Source organism: Pogona vitticeps, chromosome 2, assembly GCF_051106095.1.
Source record: "Pogona vitticeps strain Pit_001003342236 chromosome 2, PviZW2.1, whole genome shotgun sequence".
Lineage (NCBI taxonomy): Eukaryota > Metazoa > Chordata > Lepidosauria > Squamata > Agamidae > Pogona > Pogona vitticeps.
The window spans coordinates 74,956,581-74,977,963 of record NC_135784.1 but is presented as its reverse complement, the minus strand read 5'-3'; the positions used below and the strand labels follow the sequence as shown (position 1 = coordinate 74,977,963).

Genomic DNA, 21,383 nt, shown 5'->3' with positions numbered 1-21,383 from the left:
CCTACCTTCAACTATGCAAATTCATAAGCCACAGCCAAAAATGGGGCATTCAGATTCAATGCTGAATCCAACACTACACACAAGCCTGAGTTCTCAAACATAACAGAACCCCATCCAGCAGAGTTTACTATTCCTTCTCATGCTTTTTGACAGATACGGAACATTTTTGTCTTATTGGGATTTAGCTTTTACTCATCCTCGTTCATCCAGTTCCTGGCACAAAGTACAAGCCTAGAAATAAAACAGCTTTCTCAGGTTTAGGTGGAAGGAGTTATTTATACAGTGGTGCCCCGCTTGACGACGATAATCCATTCCAGCAAAATCGCTGTAGAACGAAATCATCATCAAGCGAAAGTAAAAAGCCCATTGAAATGCATTGAAAACCACTCAATGAGTTCCAATGGGCGAAATACCTCATCGTACAGCGAAGATCCTCCATAGGGCGGCCATTTTCTGGTGCCTTTAAAGCAAGGAAACACAGCGGGGAGCCATTTTGAAACAGCGGCTGGCCATTTTGAAACCCGACAATCAGCTGTTTTGATTATCGTAAAGCGAAAAATCAGTTCCTGAAGCAGGGAACCAATCGTCGTCAACCAGATTTTCCCCATCTAAACATCGTTTTGTGATCACAATAGCGATTGCAAAATACTCATTGTGAAGCGATTTCATTGTCTGCCGGCATAAGCGTCTAGCGGGGCACCACTGTATTGGTGGCATCATACCTCAAAACACTGGACAGCCACTCACAGCACTTTCGTGTACATGTTAAATAGCATGTAGAACAGAACAGAACCCTCAGACACCCCAAAGACCACATCTGAGCTCACTTCTCTAGAAAAGACTGGAGCCACCATTTCTAAATCTTGCCTCAGAAGGGGAAGTCAGAGGGAGATTATGGTTGACAGAATCAAATGCCTCTGACTACTTAATATGTTTATTCATTTTAAGAGCGTATTTTATGTGTGTGCACTGTGAGGGTTCAACTTTAGGCCCCTTCCTTTGCGCAAAGAAATCAGGAGATTTTTGTTGTTTGGAAACAGGTGTGATATTTATTGGGGTATTCAACAAATGACCCATGTCAACGAAATGGTTCCAACATCTTTCTCCTTCTGACAACGGGTCAGCCAGGGGTTTCCATTCATTGTCCAGGAACGGGTTCCTTTCATCAAAGTTAAATGGACCTGGCCAATCTATTGATAAGCCTGTCCCACTTCACCTTCCAGCAGGGGCACGGTGTAGTCGTCCAGCCATCCACCCACACGGGACATCTGACAGGTGTGAGGGTCTTCCAGGGTCCTCCCTGTATCCCTTCTTCCTCATTTTGTTCACCCTCCATTCCAGCCTCCCCCTCCTTTCTCTACTCTCTCCTTTTCTTCTCTCAGCTTTCTCCTCCACTCTCTGGCTTCTGCATCTCCCCAATAAGATGGTCTCAGGGGGATCTCTCTTCTTTTCCTATAGTTGGCCTCCTCCTTCGGCACTCTCAGTCTCTCCCATGATCTGGTCCAGGGATCCTCCATCCAGGCCCACTACCAACCTTGTGGTAACTGCTCCTCTCTCCTTTTTATATCCACTGTCCCCGCCTCTATCTCCACCCTCTTATTCCGCTCTATTCTCGCCATTTTCCCCTGAGTCCCTTCAACAGTTAGCTTTTGCATTTCTCCTTCTATTTCCTTTGTTTTTGTCCCTCACTGCTCTGTTCTTTTGGGGGATGAGGCAGGCTGGGTTTGTACCTCCTTCACTGCTGTATGGAGGAGGGATGGCACTCTGGTGAGAGAGATACCACTCTCACCCCGTCTCACATGCGCATACACACAAGCACATGCGTATGTAAGTATCACAATTTTTAAAAACTTTTAAAATCAGTTATAAGCTATCCTGAGTTCCACTACAGAGACAAAGGCAGGGTAGAAATTAAATAATGAATTAAATACATAAAGATCCAACAAGAATAATAGGGGCACACTCCCCTGTCTAGTTTCCAGAACAGATCATATTGCAAAGTGACCAAAGCCATCTCTATCCTGTAACTTTGCCTGAAGCTTGATTGAAATATACAGTGGTGCCTTGTATAACGAGCGCCCCATTTAACGACGAAGCCGCATAGCGATGGCTTTTTACCATCTCTTTTGTGATCGCATTGCGATGTTGCCTATGAGGAAAAATCGCTTTGCGATTTTTCCCCATAGGCCCCATTTTCCCCCAGCTGAGCGGCGGGAGCCTCCAAAGGACCACTCCCACCACTCAGGTGGGGGAAAATGCCGGCGGTGGCCTCAGAAGGACCCTTCCGAAAGGTCCTTCCGAGGCCACCACAGGCATTCCCCTTCGGAGGGGGCATGTTCCCCGAGCTGAGCGGGAGCCCAGCCGCTCAGCTGGGGGAAAATGTCGGCAGTGGGCGGCGGCCTCGGAAGGACCCCGAAGCCACCGCCAACCGCCGACATTTGCCTTCCGAGCTCTCCGACATTGGAGAAAGCCCTTTGAGAGCTTGGAAGGCTCTCAGCAGCGGCGGAGGCAGGGTGGATCTGGATGGCTTCCAGGCAAAGCACTGGAAGCCTTCCGGACCCCACCCACCCACCCTGCAGCCGCCGCTTGAAGTCTCCCCGCGCCGCCTAACCCAGCCATGGTCGGACTCCCGCTTAGCTCGGGGAAAATGCCACCTCCAAAGGGGAATGCCTGCGGTGGCCTCAGAAGGACCCTTCGGAAGGGTCCTTCCGAGGCTACCGCCGGCATTTTTCCCCAGCTGAGCGGCGGGGGAGACCGGCCTCGGCGGCGGCAGGGTGGGAGGGATCCGGATGCCCGGAGCCGCTCCGCGCCCAGCTATCCCAGCCGTGGTTGGACTCCCGGGAGTCCGACCATGGCTGGGGTAGCGGGGTGTGGCGCGGATCCAAGCCCGGGATGCCTAAAAGGCACCTGGATCCCTCCCATCCTGCCCCCGCCGCCGGGATATGCGCTGAGGAGGCGGCGGGCGAAGGGAAAGGGCCGGGCGCCTGGCTCCCCTTCTCCCGCTCCACCTCCTCTTCCTCTGAGGAGGAGGCGGCGGGCGCTCAGCCCAGGGCCAGCGGCGAGCAGTGCTTTGGCCGGCTCGCTCCTCCCGGGGCAGCGGAGGAGGCGGGAGAAGGGAAATGTCCAGGCGCATGGCCCCCCGACTCCCCCTTCACCTCCTCCTCTTCCTCCAAAGGCAGGCCACCGGCCAGCTTGATCTTCCCGGGGCAGCGGAGGGGGAAGGGGGAAGGGAACGAGCCCTGGCGCGGCCGGGCGCCTGTACCCCCGACTCCCCCTTCACCTCCTCCTCTTCCTCCAAAGGCCGGCCACCGGCCGGCTTGATCTTCCCGGGGCAGCGGAGGGGGAAGAGGGAAGGGAACGAGCCCTGGTGCGGCCGGGCGCCTGCCCCCCCAACTCCCCCTTCACCTCCTCCTCTTCCTCCAAAGGCCAGCTGCCAGCCGGCTTGATCTTCTCAGGGTGGCGGAGGGGGAAAGGGGAAGGGAACGAGCCCTGCCGCAGCTGGGCGCCTGGCTCCCGGACTCCCCCTTCACCTCCTCCTCTTTCTCCATAGGCCGGCCGCCGGCTGGCTTGATCCTCCCGGGGCGGCGGAGGGGGAAGGAGGAAGGGAAAGAGCCCTGGTGCGGCCAGGCGCCTGCCCCCCGACTCCCCCTTCACCTCCTCCTCTTCCTCCGAGGAGGCGGCGGCGGGCACTCAGTCCAGGGCCGGCGGCGAGTGGCGCTTTGGCCGGCTCACTCCTCCCAGGGCGGCGGAGGCGGCGGGCGAAGGGAAATGTCTGGGCGCCTGGCCCCCCGATTCCCCCTTCACCTCCTCCTCTTCCTCCAAAGGCCGGCCGCCGGCCAGCTTGATCTTCTCAGGGCGGCGGAGGGGGAAGGGGGAAGGGAACGAGCCCTGCCGCAGCTGGGCGCCTGGCTCCCGGACTCCCCCTTCACCTCCTACTCTTTCTCCAAAGGCCGGCCGCCGGCCGGCTTGATCCTCCCGGGGCGGCGGAGGGGGAAGGGAAAGAGCCCTGCCGCAGCCGGGCGCCTGGCTCTCCGACTCCCCCTTCATCTCCTCCTCTTCCTCCGGAGGCTCCTTCCAAGCACCCGCCGGCCAGCTGGGGGAAATGCCAGCTGATTGGCGGTTCCAAAATGGCCGCCCGCTGTTTTCTGGACGGATTCCTCGCTTACCGAGGCGGTGAAAATGGCCGCCCCTATGGAGGATCCTCGCTGAACGGTGAGTTTTTGCCCCATAGGAACGCATTAAACAGGGTTTAATGCGTTCCTATGGGGTTTTTCTTTCCATTTAGCGATGTTTCCGGATAGCGACATTAATCCTGGAACGGATTAACGTCGCTATGCGGGGCACCACTATATATTGAAAATGTATCTCACCCAAAAACATTTGGAGCTGAGGAGCCTCTAGAACAGGGGTCTCAAACATGCGGCCCAGGAGCCATTTGTGGAGCCACACTTCCTCTGCTGTCAAGAGTAAAAAAAAGCCTAGCCTCGTTCGCCAGCTCTCTCCCAAGACAGCACCTCTTGCACCCTCCATCTGGAACTGCAGCCTGCCAGCCAGCCTGCAGTTCCGGATGGAGGGTGCAAGATGCACTGTCTTGGGGGAGAGCTGGTGAGCGAGGTGCGCTGCCAGCCCTTTCCCCTGAGCCGCCACCAAGCGATGCCTGAGAGCGGAGCTCACTCCCAGCCTGTCCTCGAAGAACGCCTCCAACAGTGCCACCAACAGCAGCTGCCGCCTCCTCTTCCAGGCAAGCGGCTCTCTGGCTCTCTTTCTCTCTCGGCACCCCCAGCACCAGCCTAGCCAGCAACCGCTGCTTCAGCCACCTCGGCTCTGGAGGCTGCCTGGGCTCGCCTCGCAAAGTTTGCTCCTCTGGTGGGGGTAGCTGCTGCTGCTGAGTGCGCCTTTTTTTTGAGGGGGGCCGTCAGAGGAAGGTTGCCAGACCTCCGTGTGTGTATGTGTGTTTGTGTGCGCACACATACACACAAGCACCTATGGGGCCCCGCCCCATTTTGTTTAATTTTGCATGTAGATGTTGTCTAGAGGGGCGGGATAAAAATCGAATAAATAAATAAATAAATAAAAATCAATGTACCGAGAGGTGCTTTTTTCCTTTGGCAAGGTGATTCTGTGAGGGCTTTTTAAATTTTATGTCATGCCCTCTTCCCCCCCCCCCCGCAGCTAGGCAGTGGCTGGTGCTCCCTCCCTTCTCTGCTTCTTCATCCTGCTGGTGGTGGTGGTGGTGGTAGTGAAGAAGGAGCCAGAGGAGGTCGTGGCCGGCGAGGAGGGCTCTCGCACCCATCCTCCTCCTCCTTGGGGCCCCAGCGGCTTCCTTGGGCTGTTGCTCTGCTTGGAGGAAGATCTGATGTGGCCCAGCCTCACCCAGAATTTGCCTCCAGCGGCCCCCAGGTAAATTGAGTTTGAAACCCCTGCTCTAGAACCTTACACGACAGTACAATATCAGATGCTAGCCAATAATTATCTAATTCAGGGGGGTTCAAGGATGGATATTCTAGTAAAAGTCTTACTACTGTTCCTATTAGGCAGGTTGGAATTCTGCTTTGTAATATAATAGCAGCCACGACTCCTCTTCACCTCTTGTCCAATCCTCCCGGTTCATTTTTATGAACCAGGAAAGGCAAGTGCATCCATGTAAAGTGTGACCCTCACCTGTCTAAGAACCCTGTGCATATCTCAGGCTACACAAACCAGGAAAATCAGGGCCAAAGTTACACCCCCTGCTAATTGTAGCAGGCATGCCAAAGTAGATCCACAAGGTTTCTCTTAGAAAACAATGTGCAAATGTTTCAAAACAAGCTAGTGAGTGGGTTGCATTCTCCTTTTGACAGCCAGAGAATAATACAGCATTGATTAATCAAGCCAGCTTCATTCAATGACTACAGACACAATGGAGGCAGAGAACAGTAATTCCCTCACTGCCATGCCACCACAGGATAAGACTTTCAATAATCAACTCAGTTCTTTGGACTTCAGTCTTCCACTATCACCACTCTAATCTCTGTCCTACTCTTTCTATCACTGTCAGCTCCCTATTAAAGCTGGCAGCTAGTTTAACTCCCTTCACTGGCAGAAACACATGCCACTTTCCACCTCCCAACCATTTACTGGATACAGTGGTGCCTCGTTTAGCGATCGCTCCGTTGAGCGATGAATTCGCATAGCGAGGGGGTCCGGGCCATCGCTGGAGCGTTCGCTCAGCGATGGCCCCTATGGCGTTTTTTCGCTGTGCGACGATCGCTAAGCGATTCGCTTAGCGATTTTCGCACAACAAAGCGGGGGGAAACAGCTGATCGGCGGTTCCAAAATGACCGCCGCAACTTTTCCCACCGTGCCCTCGCTTTGCGAGGGCCCGAAAATGGCCACCCCTATGGAGAAGCTTCACTCAACGGTAAGTTTTGGGCCCACTGGAACGCATTAAACCAAGTTTAATGTGTTTTAATGGGTTTTTTTGTTCCGTTGAGCGATGTTTCTCATAGCGATGGTTAATCCGGAACGGATTAACCTCGCTATGTGAGGCACCACTGTATTTGTAAGAAACAGTTCTTTGCGCATTCACAAGTATGCAAAGAGACCTCTTACACTTGGGGAGGATGCCCGATTGGGCAGTGTCCCTCTCTCAAGCGTAGAATTCTCTTTATGTATATGAATAAATATACATATGTATTCATAAAACTTCTTCATAAAGCTCAACAGATTAGTCAGGTGAATTAAAGGCAGCACACAATTACAACAGTGTGAGGGCTAACCTCACTACCATTTCAACAGTTGAGGGGAAGGGAATTAAGCTGACTGAGAAAAAAGAAGGAAAGAGGGCTAAACTGTCAGGAAATCTGGCATCTATGAAGTGCACAAATATGAAAATTATTTATTGTAAAATAGCCAGATTTTAGCCAAATATATTTGCAATGTATTAGATACTTTTAAAAAAATTCAACATATTTAGGTTGCCTGGGCATGTGTTGTGCAGGAGAACCTCTTTTTGAAAATTATATTTTCAAGAGAATAGAATTTTAATAGTTACCAATTCTAAGGCCTTCCTATGACACAGTCTCATGGCATTTTTGAGACTATTGTTGTGGACTATAATTTATGAAAGCTCTTTGTTGTCTTTACGTGATGTCAAGTCATTCCCAATTTATAGTGATCCTATGAATGAGCAAACTCCAAAATGTCCTGGTCTCAACAGCCCTTTTCAACTCTTGCAATTCAAGCTTGTGGGTCCTTTTAGGATAGAGTTGTCCAACCTTTTGGCTTCTCTGGGTCACATTGGAAGAATTGTCTTGGGCCACACATTAAATACACAATGCTAACGAAAGCTGATGAGCGAAAACAGGTCTGTGCATAATTTTCAGGCTATCTGCCACCATGTATTTTAAAAGGAGTCTTTTAAAATTGTCGAGCAAGTCCCAAGTTTGCGGTCATTAATATAGAAAATGAACATATTGAAAAAATAAAGTTTCACTGATTATTTTAAATATTTTTTAGTTTTAAAAGAAAAGAGGGCAACTTAAAACAAGTGGGATATTTGACATCGTATTTGAGAAACGAATGCATCGATATCTGGTTTTATGGAAGTGGTTGCAATTCTCAGTGAGTTCTCAGGGTGCTCACTGAATGTGTTGGTTCTAATTTTACTCTTCATGTTCTTCATTCTTGAAAATAGTTGCTCACAAATGTAAGGTAAAGGTAAAGGTTCCCCTTGACAATTTTTGTCCAGTCGTGTTCGACTCTAGGGGGCAGTGCTCATCCCCGTTTCCAAGCCATAGAGCCAGCGTTTTGTCCGAAGACAATCTTCTGTGGTCACATGGCCAGTGCGACTTAGACATGGAACGCTGTTACCTTCCCACCGAGGTGGTCCCTATTTAACTACTTGCATTTGCATGCTTTTGAACCACTAGGTTGGCGGGAGCTGGGAGAAGCGACGGGAGCTCACTCCGTCGCGTGGATTCAATCTTATGACTGCTTGGTCTTCTGACCCTGCAGCACAGGCTTCTGCGGTTTAGCTCGCAGCGCCACAAGGTCCCTAGGCTCACAAATGTAGGTGCTGCCAAAAAGCGATGACATGAACAAAGCATGATCGTGAAGCAAGGGGTATATGTCTCTGGCAAGATAGAACCTATAAAAGTGCAGTAAAGAGACATGATCATTTTTTCCTTTAAGTTGAATGCCAGCATGCAGCTATGCATTCCATTCGAAAATCGGCAGTAACGTATTTATGTCAACTGAAAGTGGAGTGGCAAATATACCAAAATATTGATTATTTTCCTGAAAATCTTGAAATCCTGTTTTCAAATTCTTGTATCAAATTGAAAAGCAAGGCTGCATATTTTTCACTGTTCACAGAACTATGTTTAGCCAACGTGTTGAAAGTCATAAAATTGTTAGACTTAATTTAAACTTGCCATAATTTCAGTTTCATCTGGAATGCTGTTACAGTTTGAAACAATGTATTGATAAATTGTTTTTCACCTTGAAGATGCATGTTTAGCCTGTATAATTAAAATTGTAAACCGCCCGGAGAGTGCTTGTAGCGCTATGGGGCGGTATATAAGTCCAATAAATAAATAAATAAATAAATATTTAAAGGAGTGGTTCAATCCACTAAAAATGCTAAATCTGTAAGCCAATTTTCATCGTCATGTTTTGACACAACTTTTGTTTTTGATACCATAAACGACTTAATAACATGTCACAATTCATAATCTTTTTAACATTTGGCCTCAACTTAGCTATCCTATTTCTGAAAAGTAAATGATGTCACCATAGTCAGCATCAATATTTTTCAAGAATTCCTGTAATTGGCAATGATTTAATTCTTTGGCCCTTCTGAAATTCAGTCTGATGATTTGCATGACGTTATCCATTTTTAAAGCTTTTGTGCATAAATTTTCTTGATGTATGCAATGATACTTCATGAAACATGAGTTTTGGTGGCAATTACATTGTCTTCTATAAATTTTACAAGTCCCTCTTTTTTACCTGCCATCACTGGGGCACCATCAGTAACTATACCAGATATGTTGATAATGGACAAAGAAAATCACTTTAACATATTTGTAGTGCTTCATATAAATGTCTTACTTGAGTCGTGTCTTTTAATGGCACTAAAGAAGCAATTTCTTCAGTGTTATTATATTTGTCATCAATACGCTAATAAAAATGGCAAGTCGAGCTATATTTGTAGCACCAGTGCTATCATCGATTGCCAAATTTAAAATTAGTAGCTTTGCTCTCCAAACTTCTTTCGATAGATTTTCCAGTTTCTTCAGTTCGCCTACCTATAGTCTGGTGAGACAAACTGATTTTAGAAATATCCCCCTTTTTTCAGGGCAAATTATATCTGACACATTTTTCATACATTGCTTAATAAATTCATGGTTTGTTGAGAAATTGTTGAGAAGACAGACTTTTTAAAGTTCTGCTATTACGACACAATCCTTGATATGAGCCAAATTTGGCAGAATGTTTTTGAATATAATACCTTTTCAAATTGCAGTCTTGCACAAAAAACTTGCACAAATTACCTACAAATTAAGCAATACATTATTTGCCTCAACAAAAAACTAGTAATTGTACTTTTCATTCAATGATCTTCCTTCATCTGTATTTTTTCTTTTTGGGGGGTTCTTTTGAGATGCTGTAGAAGCCATGCTTGGATTAGAAAAACAATAAAAGGGACTATATGTACTTTTCTTTTGAAAATTAATTGACAGGAAAATACATGTGGGCCCTTCCACATCTCAGATGCCAATGAAATGCGAGGCAGAGGGCTGATTGTAAAGCGTGGCAAGAGATGCATGAGATGCCGCCAAGGTGTGAAATTACCCTTAATAATCAAATAAGAATGCTTATCTGTCTTCTAAATAACATTAAATGCACATTGTTTGCAATGGTAGGTCCCACAAGCAAATGGTGTCAATTTGACTGTCTGAGTTGGGGGAAAAACACTGGAAGTCGCACACAGCTGTAAAACTGAAGCCGTGCATATGTACAAAGAGCAAGAGTATATGTACATCTATTTTACGTGACATTGTGACACAATGTTGTCATCTACAAAGTTCATGCTCGAGAACTGTGCAATCAAGTTACAAAAAAAATTCTCATAATGTTTTACTGTAAATAAGTTTACGATTTTGTGTGGGCCGCATTCATAGCCATCCTGGGCTGCATGTGGCCCGCGGGAAGCAGGTTGGACACCTCTGCTTTAGGAAGTCAATCCAGCTCGTATTTGGTCTTCCTCTTTTCTTGCTGCCTTCAACCTTTCCCAGCATCACTGTTTTCTCCAGATACATTACTGCCTTTTCCAGAGACTTTACTTGATATTAGAGATGTCATGAGGCTCTTCTTTATTTAGCTGCAAGAACTAATATGGCTACCCCTTTGGAAATTATGTACAGTGGTGCCTCGCATAGCGATCGCTCCGTTTAGCAATGAAATCGCTTTGCGACAATGTTTTTGCGATCGCAAAAGCGATCGCTTTGTGATGGTCCCTATAGGCTATTTTCGCTTTGCGATGATCGCAGGGAAGAGATCATCGCAAAGTCTCCATTTTTGACCTGCTGATCGGCGGTTTCAAAATGGCTGCCAGGTAAACAAAATGGCCACCCGCTGTTTTCAGGCATGGATTCCTCGCTTTAGAGGCACCGAAAATGGCAGCGCTATGGAGGATTTTCGCTCAAAGGTGAGTTTTAAGCCCATAGGAACGCATTAATCACGTTTTAATGCATTTCTATGGGCTTTTTTTATTTCGCTTAGCGATGTTATCGCTTAGCAGTGATTTTTTCAGAACAAATTAACATCGCTAAGCAAGGCACCACTGTACAAATAAAAACTCACAAAAATTCACAGAAACTTGAGCTTACATGTTCTGTTTTCTTTATACAGTCGCAAACAGACTTCTTTCACATATATTCTCAATGGCTAGGTTTTTTCAGCTATTTCATCCCTCCAAATATGACAGGAAAGTCCACTGATAGCTTCAATAAGACAGCCAATTTGACATTTTTCCAATCTCTATGCTTTACAAGGCAGTAATTATCTCTAACTACACCAGCCACTAAACAGGACTGGTTTGTTCTAAATTCATTCATGTCTCCACTCCACATACAAATGCCTGAGAACTTCCAAAATATTTTCCACCCCCTTGATGGCTATCCACTAAGAGATACAAATACCTTCAGAGAAGCTCTGACTCTCCAAATTCAATTCCACTAATAGCAGATAGGCCCTTCAGACCCAATCAAAATTTTGTTCAGTGGTGCCCCGCATAGCGACGATAATCTGTTCCAAAAAAAATTGTCGCTATCCGGATTCATCGCTATGCGGGGCAAAAAAGCCCATAGAAACGCATTAAAACACATTTAATGCGTTCCTATGGGCAAAAAATTCACCGTTATCCGGAAATCCTCCATGCGGCCGCCATTTTCGCTGCCCGGTAAGCAAGGAAAGGGCACGAAAACACTGTGGGCGGCCATTTTCTTTACCCAGTGGCCATTTTGGAACCGCTGATCAGTTGTGAGAGAAAACATCACTATGGGAAAATCAGTAAGCGAAACGCTTACTGATCATCGCAAAGCAATTTTTGGCCATCTAAAACATCGTTATAACACGACGCTATGCAGATTCGTCGTTAAACGAATTGCTCATTATGCGGGGCACCACTGTAATACTATAACCCAAATAATGCCCATTCAACTTCCTCTGCTCAGTATCTACTTCTCTATAGATCCCATTGCACTTTTAATGTATCCTTTCCCCCACTCATTTTTTCCAGACTTATCCAGACCCCTTGTTGCTTACCAAAATTTCCTTTTCTTTCCTGCACAATTTCCTCCAGTTCCAGATAAAATTCATTATAAATGCACACAAGAACTGATTTTAGAAGTATTTTGTATCCCTAGTTGTATTTTCTCTGTGGCTTATTCTATTTGCTTTCTGTACTATATTTAGTAAATGTCTAGTAACTGGATCATGCCTCATTGTACTCTCTACTTATTGATCTTTATCCTGAGAAAAGAGCTACTTTTGGAGTACTACAAGATTACATCACAAACTATTACCCATATTTCCTTATTTGGAGTACTAACAAAAATGCTGCCTCATAAAAATATATATAAGAAGGAAGAGACTTATTTCAGATGCGAACAACTAATTTTTGCCAGATGTTTTCATGCTACAAAGTATTTATTGCCAAACAGTGAATCAGAAAGCTACTGGTAGTATATATAAGACAATATAAAGGATAATAAAGGATAAAATTTTATTTATTTATTTATTTATTCTATTTATATCCCGCCCATCTGGTCTGGTCGACCACTTGACCAGGATATAGTCTATGTTGTCATGATATCTCTACACTCACAGCAATACTTTTCTTTCGGCTCTCATCACTTTAAGAGGCACCCAGACCACACCAAAAGCAGCATGAAATCAAACATTACACTTTCTCACTAGCCTAAAACTTCAGAGAAAGGCCAAAGTTACAATGCACTTTAGGAAAACTCAGAACATTTCCAAAATGTACCATAAAGCCAAAAGGCACTCGGAGAACTATCGAAGTGCAGAATGCCTTAAATATCTGAGCATCTTTAATCTGGAGAAGAGAAGATGGAGAAGTGATAGCAGCAAGATAGTTTTCTAAAAATGGCTTCAAATGGCAGGTCCTGAAATAATGCATTTAAATTACAAGAAAGAAGATTTTAACTAAACATCAGAAAGAAATTCTTGACAATTAGGGATGACAGTGAAATGGACTTTTTTTAAAAAAATGTGGACTTTCCTTGCCTGAAAGTTTTTAAACAGAAGTTGGATAGCCATCTGTCAGGGATGTTATGGCTGCAGATTTTCTTCAGCAGAGGGATGGATTTAATCACCCCTATGGAGTCCCTTTCAGCTCTACAAGTCTGTGATCTTGTGATAAAACTAAATGATGATAGCAACAGCCTTCATAGATTAATCACATAAAATAAAATGAACTCCATTTAACAAATAAGATAGCATTTCTCTACAAAATGAACTATAAACAGCATTTCTGGATAGAAATTTCTAAATTTTCAAGCATGTCCAAAACTCAAAATCTGAATAAGCTAATAACTAACATTTTCTTTCAAAAATCACTATTACGACAACAGTGCTGAATAATGCCAATGATAAACCCACACTTGGACAACAAATTAATTAACAGAACAGCTTAAAATGTATTGCTTGATATTAATAAAAGTCTCACCTGGATACAAGCCTGCTTAAATCAGAATGTTCCTCAGATTCTATGATAATGTTAAGATCAGAAACAATGGCTGAAAAATTTTTGCTATTCTGAAAAAAAAATTGAAATGATCATTAAACAAAGCTGAGATAGAAAATATTCAAATTTCTATGCAAATTAGAGTAAAATAACATCAACTTACATAATAAAACGGTAAAATAAACTGGATGTTATCCTGAGATTTGGATGTTTCAACATGATTGTTCAACTGGAAAACTGAATGAAATAGATTTAAAATTCTGGCTACTTGCTCTCAAGCCTGCAGTTTCCTTAGGCTCAGGGTATTTGCAGGGCAATTTTATACCTCATGAAGAAAAAGAATTGTGATCCTAATTCCCTGTAAATATGAAAGATTTACAATTTTGGGGCATGTTATATTATGTATGATGCCTAGTACCAGCGACTGCATTACAGTAGCATGCCACAGCATAGCGTGTAAGATAATGGAAACATTAATTCTAGTATTTGACCTGACCTAAATAAAGAAAGAAAGGGCAAGAAACTACCAATCAAAACACCAGAACACAGATGTCCCTAAAAAGTCTTTCCAGAAGAGAAGTTTGTATTATAATGTAGGAGTGTTGGGACAGTACACATGTTCTGAGTATCCATTAGCCCTCTCATAATAATTCTGCTAAACAGTGGAATCCTACATGAGTTACTACCACTGAAGCTAAGGACACTAAGAGTGCAGTACCCTTCTTTTTTAGCACACAAAAAATGCCATACTGGCAATTTCCTGATGGTAAGTTACAATTTAATACTTCTTACTACTGGAACTCACACACAACCCTATCTACCTTGAAGATTCAGCATGAACTATTAGTGTTTCTCTTAGCACGTCTGGAAGAGAAAGCACGAATGGCTGGGAGTATAATGTAGTTAATTCTATTTTCTTGGGTAAGGTCTGCCATCTGTCTTTAATTTACAAAGGACCATTAAATAACCAAGAAATAATACACTTCCTCCTTTGCAGTGAAACAAAGACACGGTGGGTTATTCCTAAGGAAGTAGCAATAAAACACGAAAGGGATGACCTGCATTATCAGAGCAAGTTGATACTGTTTTAAAAAAACTGTTACGTATGTTCATCTTCTATCTGACAAATGTGTCATATCTTCAGCAAAATCAATCTAAAAGTCAAGTTTGCACATTTATATCAAAGCACCCTCTGGTGGTCAAAAGAGAAAATTATAAAATTTCAGTTACCAGATAAGGACAATTTAGTTTAGGTCTGCTGTCTGCAAAGCAATTCACAGCTTATTTTAAGCACTCAAGAATCAGAACAAAACAAGCTACTAACTCACCTTTCATGTGTTTTGGAATAACATAAACAGAACAAAGAGTCCTGTCAGAACTATCTTCTGTCAGAAAGCATTATAAGAGATGAGGGAAACACTTTGCGTGACTACTTTGTCATCTCTATTAAGAGACCCACTCTGCTTGGTTTCCTCCTCTCACCTGTTTCCCATTAGAGAAGATTATCATAAATGTTTGAGACCATATTAGATGCTCAGTTTCTTTTCCTTTCCTTCCTCATTTCTTTTTCCCTTTGTATCTTATTTTATACCTTGCAACTCTGTGGACAAGGACAATCTTGTTTCTATTCATACTTATATTTACCCACTAATATTTACCCTTCTATTTGTCTATTTTATCATGTCTATTTTTATGTAAAATTGTTTTATATATATTCACTGTTCTATTTTATGCTGTTAGCCGCCTAGAGTGGTTTTAACCAACCAGATAGGCGGGATATAAAATAAATAAATAAATGACAATTAAAATAATAATAATAATTGTTGTGTACAGTTAAGTCAATTAAGATTTATAGTGACCATTTCCAGGATTTTCCAGGTAACAAATACTTAGGAGTAGTTTACCATTCCCTTCTTCTGGAGCATCCTGGGACTATGCAGCTTGCCCAAGGCTACACAGGCTGGCTCTTATCCCAGAGGGCACAGCAGGTAATTTAAATCCTAACCTATGACTCTGTAACTAGATACCTAAACTATTGAGCTACTTAGCCAGCAAGGAAAATAATAGTTCAATAATTTTCTTTGCCATCAAATCTACTAGGTTTTCTAGAAAAAAAGGATTGCTAAAAATTACCTGATTTCCTCCCAGAAGTTGAAATTCCACCTGAAAGGACACTGACTGACAGTTTCCCGATAACCTATACTTATGTGCAATTTTAATTCCACCTGCAATGAATAGAAATTTGAAAAAATATATGATAATTAGAGACGTCAGTTCTTCCTTGTCTGTATCACAAAAATATCTGAAATACAGATGGGGGTATTCAGGATCTGAAGGCGTTAGGAATGGACCTCAACAGATGGGAAATCTTGACATCTGAGCATTCAGCCTGGAGGCAGGCGATACAGCATGGCCTCTCCCAATTTGAAGAGACCCTTGTTCGGCAGGCTGAGGCAGGCCCGAAACCAGAAAAATCAGGGAGCTGGAAGAGGACAGATTGTATTTGTCTTCAGTGTGGAAGGGATTGTCATTCTTAAATTGCCCTTCTCAGGCACACTAAACACTGTTCGAAGACCTCTATTCAGAGCACGTTACCATAGTCTCTTGAGACTGAAGGATGCCTATATTTGTATATGAATATCCCCACACGGCTGGACTTAATGAAGGTCCGGCCCCATCCACTCATGCATCCGGCGGCCTCGCTTATCCTTCCAATCACTCCTGAAGCACCACTCTCTTTCCGCTTGGCTGGCCACTCAGCAGCCATGCAGGGAGACTCATCCACTCTCCCCCTGCCTGGAGTGGCTTGCCAAGTAGGAAGAGATCGGGCTCCAGGAGTGGCTGGAAGGCTGACCGAGGCCGCCACCAGACGCATAGGTGGACGGGGCCAGACCCTTAAGTCCAGCTGTGCATGGATATTTGTATTCATATACAAATATGAATACCCCCATCTCTAATCTGAAACCAGTAACACTAAAACATAGCTAAACATAAGTAAACACTAAAACCAAGCAAATAATAACATTAAAAGCACTAACCTATCTAACAAAAAGCAAGTTGCTTATATACCACCCTATAGTCCTTAAAGCATTCTCTCGGTGATTTACAATTTAATTATGCCGGCTACCTGGGATTGAACCTGGTCATGAGTAGTTTTGGCTGCAGTTTAACCACTGTACCACAAGGCTTCAGAAGAGTCCTGTCCTTGCAACCAGAACACTAACATAGTTCCGCAAGAACCTTTGCACCATTATATAAATAAATAATAAGCAAACTTTTAGAAAAATGCATTTAGTTCCAATGAGCACATTTTAAGTTGAACACTATAGTTCACATGCTAGCCAAGAACCTGCTTAGGTTCATGTAAGGTATGCATAACTCGCAGTAGCCAACTATAGCAAACTATAGTTAAAGTTGCCTATATGCCTGTCACATGCCAGCCCGAACAACCAAGATGCACCCCAATAACTTATCAATTTGCTAAAATTAACCACTGAAAGTTACATAAACTGTGCATGAACATCAGTACGATTCTGGCTACTGAATGGAAAAACTAAATTGTGGAGGGGTGGCACCTTATATAGAAAACAAAGTAGCATATTTTCAAAAATGATACAAAGTGATATATGAAAGCAGCTTCCAAAAATTAAGAATGATGCAGAGAGGGAACTTAACTGAGTTGTTCTATCAGAACAAAATAAACACCTGTCAACTCCTAGAAATTTCATTATCTAGTAAAAGAGATTTCATGTTTTTGATAATGAAAGAGATTTCATTATCTAGCAAAAAAATCAAAACCCACCATGCTCCTGTTCACCCCGATCAGAAGCATCTATGTTGCTTTTACAGTAACAGTAATTTAACATGCCATCCTAATCCTGAACTGTTCTTACTCTTCCCCGTGGTTCAATTCAACAAATCAGATTCATAAACTAAGATTTAAAGCTGTCAAATTTTGACAAACCATAGTTAAGGTATCAAACGCTTGTCTAAGAATAGACATCACAATAGTGAATGTAGAATAAAAATAGTGGAAGGGCCTGGTGTGCTCTGGTTCATGGGGTCACAAAGAGTCAGACACGACTTAAAGACTAAACAACAACAACAAAAACAAAAGCTTATGAATTCATTCTATTCCACACAAGAAAAGAGAAGACCAAGGTTAAAGGCACCTTGCCTTCATAACTTTAAGCCATAAAGCTAACAAGGTCTGCATCTGTCTGACTACCAGAGATTGGGACAACCAATTTAAAAAGGTTTCCCAATATGACTGATCTGAGAGTCTATTAGGGCATCTACCCAATACTTTTTGGAAAGCAATATGGTGGATGAGATAAAGCAAAACAATTACTGTATTTTTTTTAAAAAATGTAGTTCCTGCTATTGATTTCTTCCCCCTGTTAAAACCAGGCAATGCAAGACAAAATGTAATTATTGTCTAGATTCACCACCAAAACAAGCCAGAATACTGTAATAAACTGGTTTAAGCCAGTACATCAACGAAGGTGAGTGAATATGCCACTAGCAATCATACATGTTTATGACTATAGCCCCATCTTCCAAAAAGATAAACAATATTTGTGTTCTATACAAAACAAATCTCATACAGAAGCAAGATTTTCTAGGCAAATAATGGCATAAACAACCAAAACACTTACTTTTCTCCACAGGTTGTCTGGAATAATATGTGAAGCAAATGCCTGTAAGTTTCATTATGAAAGAGAGATCAGATTCTAATAAATCAAGCTGAGCTTCCAAGTCTGGAAATGATTCATAGTGCTTAAGATCTTCCTGGAGGTTTCCTTTAAACGACTTCCTGCAACAGAAAACAAGGCAAAATTATCCTCTACATCCCTTTGAAAGCACAAAGATTGGAATCAAAGTGTTTCATAATAGTGGTATTTAAAAAAATCAGGACTACTAGTGCTAAAGCCAAGTGCACAGGGGAAGGAAAGAACAAGTATCATGATTATTGATCATTATGACTGAATCTGATTCATATAAATAATGTTGCCATTCAGCTACAAATTTACCAAATGCAATAATTTGTGTTATAATACCTACTCAACTTCGTGAATGAGTACAACAGAAGTTGACAGCAATGACTTCACACATATGTACTGGCTTTAAAAACGGCAAAATATTGTGGTGCTTTAAAAGCTAACCAATCTATCTTAGTGGGAAGTTTCATGGGGAAAAATTACTTCTTTAAACACGAGTACAAGTACTGCACTCTGCTCATATATTTATGTGATGCTGAGAGTGAATACTGAGAAAACAAAGTGAAAATGGTTCATTACCACAGGAATAGGACTATGTTAATTACATGAAGCAATAGACCAATTCAGAATGATAAGGTGCATACCAGTGGATTTGCCATAAGTTAATAGTTGTTTCTGGAGATGAAAGCAAAGTCTTTCAGGGCAGAAAACAATATTACAAAAAGCTAAGTTATTAATATATAGTCTGTGTTAAGAAAATTTGCTCTCTATTTTGGCCTTCAGAGATACACCGGAACTTATTTATACAGCCAGTATCTCTGCTGTCTTCATGCATGTAAGGTAAAGGTAAAGGTTCCCCTTGACAATTTGTCCAGTCGTGTCCGACTCTAGGGGGCAGTGCTCATCTCCGTTTCCAACCCATAGAGCTAGCATTTGTCTCAAGACAATCTTTCGTGGTCACGGGGCCAGTGCGACTAGACACAGAACACCATTACCTTCCCACCATGGTGGTACCTATTTATCTACTCGCATTTTTGCATTTTGCATGCTTTTGAACCGCTAGATTCGTGGGAGCTGGGACAAGCGACAGGGGCTCACTCCGTTGTGTGGATTCGATCTTACGACTACAAGTTTTCTGACCTTACAGCACAGAGGCTTCTGCGGTTTAACCCGCAGCGCCACCACGTCCCTGTAGTAGTATGCATGTAGTAAGGTATAAACTGAACTCACTTGTTCCCAGTAGTCTAAGGCAGTGGTCCCCAACCTTGGGCCTCCAGATGTTCTTGGATTACAACTCCCAGAAGCCTTCACCACCACCTCTGCTGGCCAGGATTTCTGGGAGCTGAAGTCCAAGAACATCTGGAGGCCCAAGGTTGAGGACCAGTAGTCTAAGGTAAGGAAAAGATTCAAGTCCTTGAAAAATTAGGTACAAGAAACACCAGTACAAACATATATATAGACTCTGAAATTGCATACATATCCATCCTTATCTCCCCATCAGAATAAGCCATTGAACCATGTTGACTACATTCGTATTCTTCTGCCAGCATCTTAATTTCTTCCTCCAAAGATCTGATTTCATCTTTATAAACTTGAATATGATTGTTATCCATTTCTCACATGCTTGAGTTCCTAGAAGAAGAAAAAACCACAGTAACAGCAATTAAGAAAAATATAATAATATTTCCCCAGTAAAGTAATAGTAACAACAACATTCTGTCAAATCAATTCCAACTTATAGCAACTCTTTGCAGGGTTTTCTACGTAGACAGCACTCAGAAGTGGTTTACTATATCCTTCTTCTAGGAGCATCCTGGGACAAAGACTGGTTCTTCTCCAGGGACAAATAGTGGGGCTATGGAAAGGTAACCATTTTTGTACTTTACTCTTTTTAGAAATAAAACAACACCTATTTGCTTTCTTGTCAGATATCTAGAAACTTAAATTGACTTTAAATGAGACTCCCTAGTAAACTCAACATATAAATTAATGCAGAGGAAGTGGATCACAGGCCAAGACACCTTCTAGGAAAGAAATGCCTGATTTTGAAAGAAACCTAAAACACAGATGAGCCATAAACACACTTCATCATGGAGAGGAGCGGTGATGAGGTAAGTTAATTAAATAAAAAAAAGGTCTAGGGTTTCTCCTCAATAAACAAATAATCAATAATGATTCAATTAAAGGGTTTTTGTTGCTGCTGTTGCTTTGAGAGCCCTGAGCCGGGCTGTTAATGACAGAACCTTCTTGAGGTCACTCTTTCAAAGGAACTTGAGGGTTGCACATCAGAAGGACCACAACAAAAAGTCTCTGCCACTTGCGGGGGTCGCCCACAAGAGGAGGACTCAGCGTGCCATCATCAGCACCCACGGAAATCCTCTCTTCCCCACCCACTCCCAGTGGATTTCATGAGGCAAAAGTCTGCCAACTCCCTTGGCCTGAAAAGCCCAATAAGCGGCCAGGGCGGGGGTTGTGTGTGTGTGAGGCAAAAGGAAGACTGTACATGCTCAGAGATATTCTTGTCAAAGCAGCTGGGACCTGGCACTACCGAAATAATAATAATAATAATAAAATAATAATAATAATAATAATAATAATAATAATAATAATAATAATAATAATAATAATAATAATAATAATAATAATAATAATAATAGCAGCAGCAGCAGCAGCAGCCCCTCCTTTTCTTCAAAGAGAAAAAACAAACCAACCGACCCCGTCAGGCCCACCAAAGCGACTCGGCGCCACTCGCCCTCTCTGAACGAACCGCCAAATTCAGTCCGTCTCGGACTCTACCATCACGTTGCATAGGCGGGGAGGAGAAGGCATAGACATAGAGGAAGGGTAAGGGTCCTAAAAACCCAATACCGGACCTTCGGCCTCCCTCTTAGTCCTTCGACTCCGTAGTTTCGCCTGTTTCCGAACAGAAAATCCTTCGCAGCGACGCAAAGGAGAACCACTGCGCCCTCCCTCTTTCCATCTCCCCCGTTTCCTATGCATCAGATAGTTCAGTCCAATAGTGTTCCGAATATACCTGACCGGCTAGGAAACAGTGGTCTCTGGTTGGGGTGTCGAGGAAAACAGGGGCAGAGCTTAAATTTCCGACTGAAAAAAAAGGGGGGAGGGAAGAGGAGCCGCGGGTTGTATTTGCGTTTTTCTGCAGAATTTCGAAATAGCCAACGACTGGAAAGCGATGGGAACAGCTCTATGGCTTCCGCTAAAACGTTGCTAAACAGTATTTGATTCTATGTATTCGCGAAGGCTTTCACGACCGGGATCTGATGGTTGTTGTGGATTTTCCGGGCTCTTTGGCCGTGTCCTGACGGTTGTTCTTCCTAACATTTCGCCAGTCTCTGTGGCCGGCATCTTCAGAGGACAGGAGTCAGAACTCTGTCCATGCTCTGTGT

The 21,383-nt window shown here is 43.4% G+C and overlaps 1 protein-coding gene across 2 annotated transcripts in view; it reads right to left on the bottom strand.

Moving 5' to 3' along the window:
* Positions 1-20,981, bottom strand: part of CENPP (centromere protein P) — a 225,166-nt gene extending 204,185 nt beyond the window's left edge. The window contains exons 1-5 of one of the 2 annotated variants that reach the window (XM_020806629.3): positions 20,692-20,981; positions 19,453-19,608; positions 17,914-18,071; positions 15,389-15,480; positions 13,238-13,326 (exon numbers count right to left, since the gene is read on the bottom strand). In XM_020806629.3, the coding sequence (XP_020662288.3) occupies positions 13,238-13,326; positions 15,389-15,480; positions 17,914-18,071; positions 19,453-19,589 (476 nt within the window). In that variant the 5' untranslated portion in view covers positions 19,590-19,608; positions 20,692-20,981. The remainder of the gene's footprint in view (positions 1-13,237; positions 13,327-15,388; positions 15,481-17,913; positions 18,072-19,452; positions 19,609-20,691) is intronic. The other variant, XM_020806630.3, reaches the window with a different exon arrangement.
* Positions 20,982-21,383: the final 402 nt, after the last annotated feature.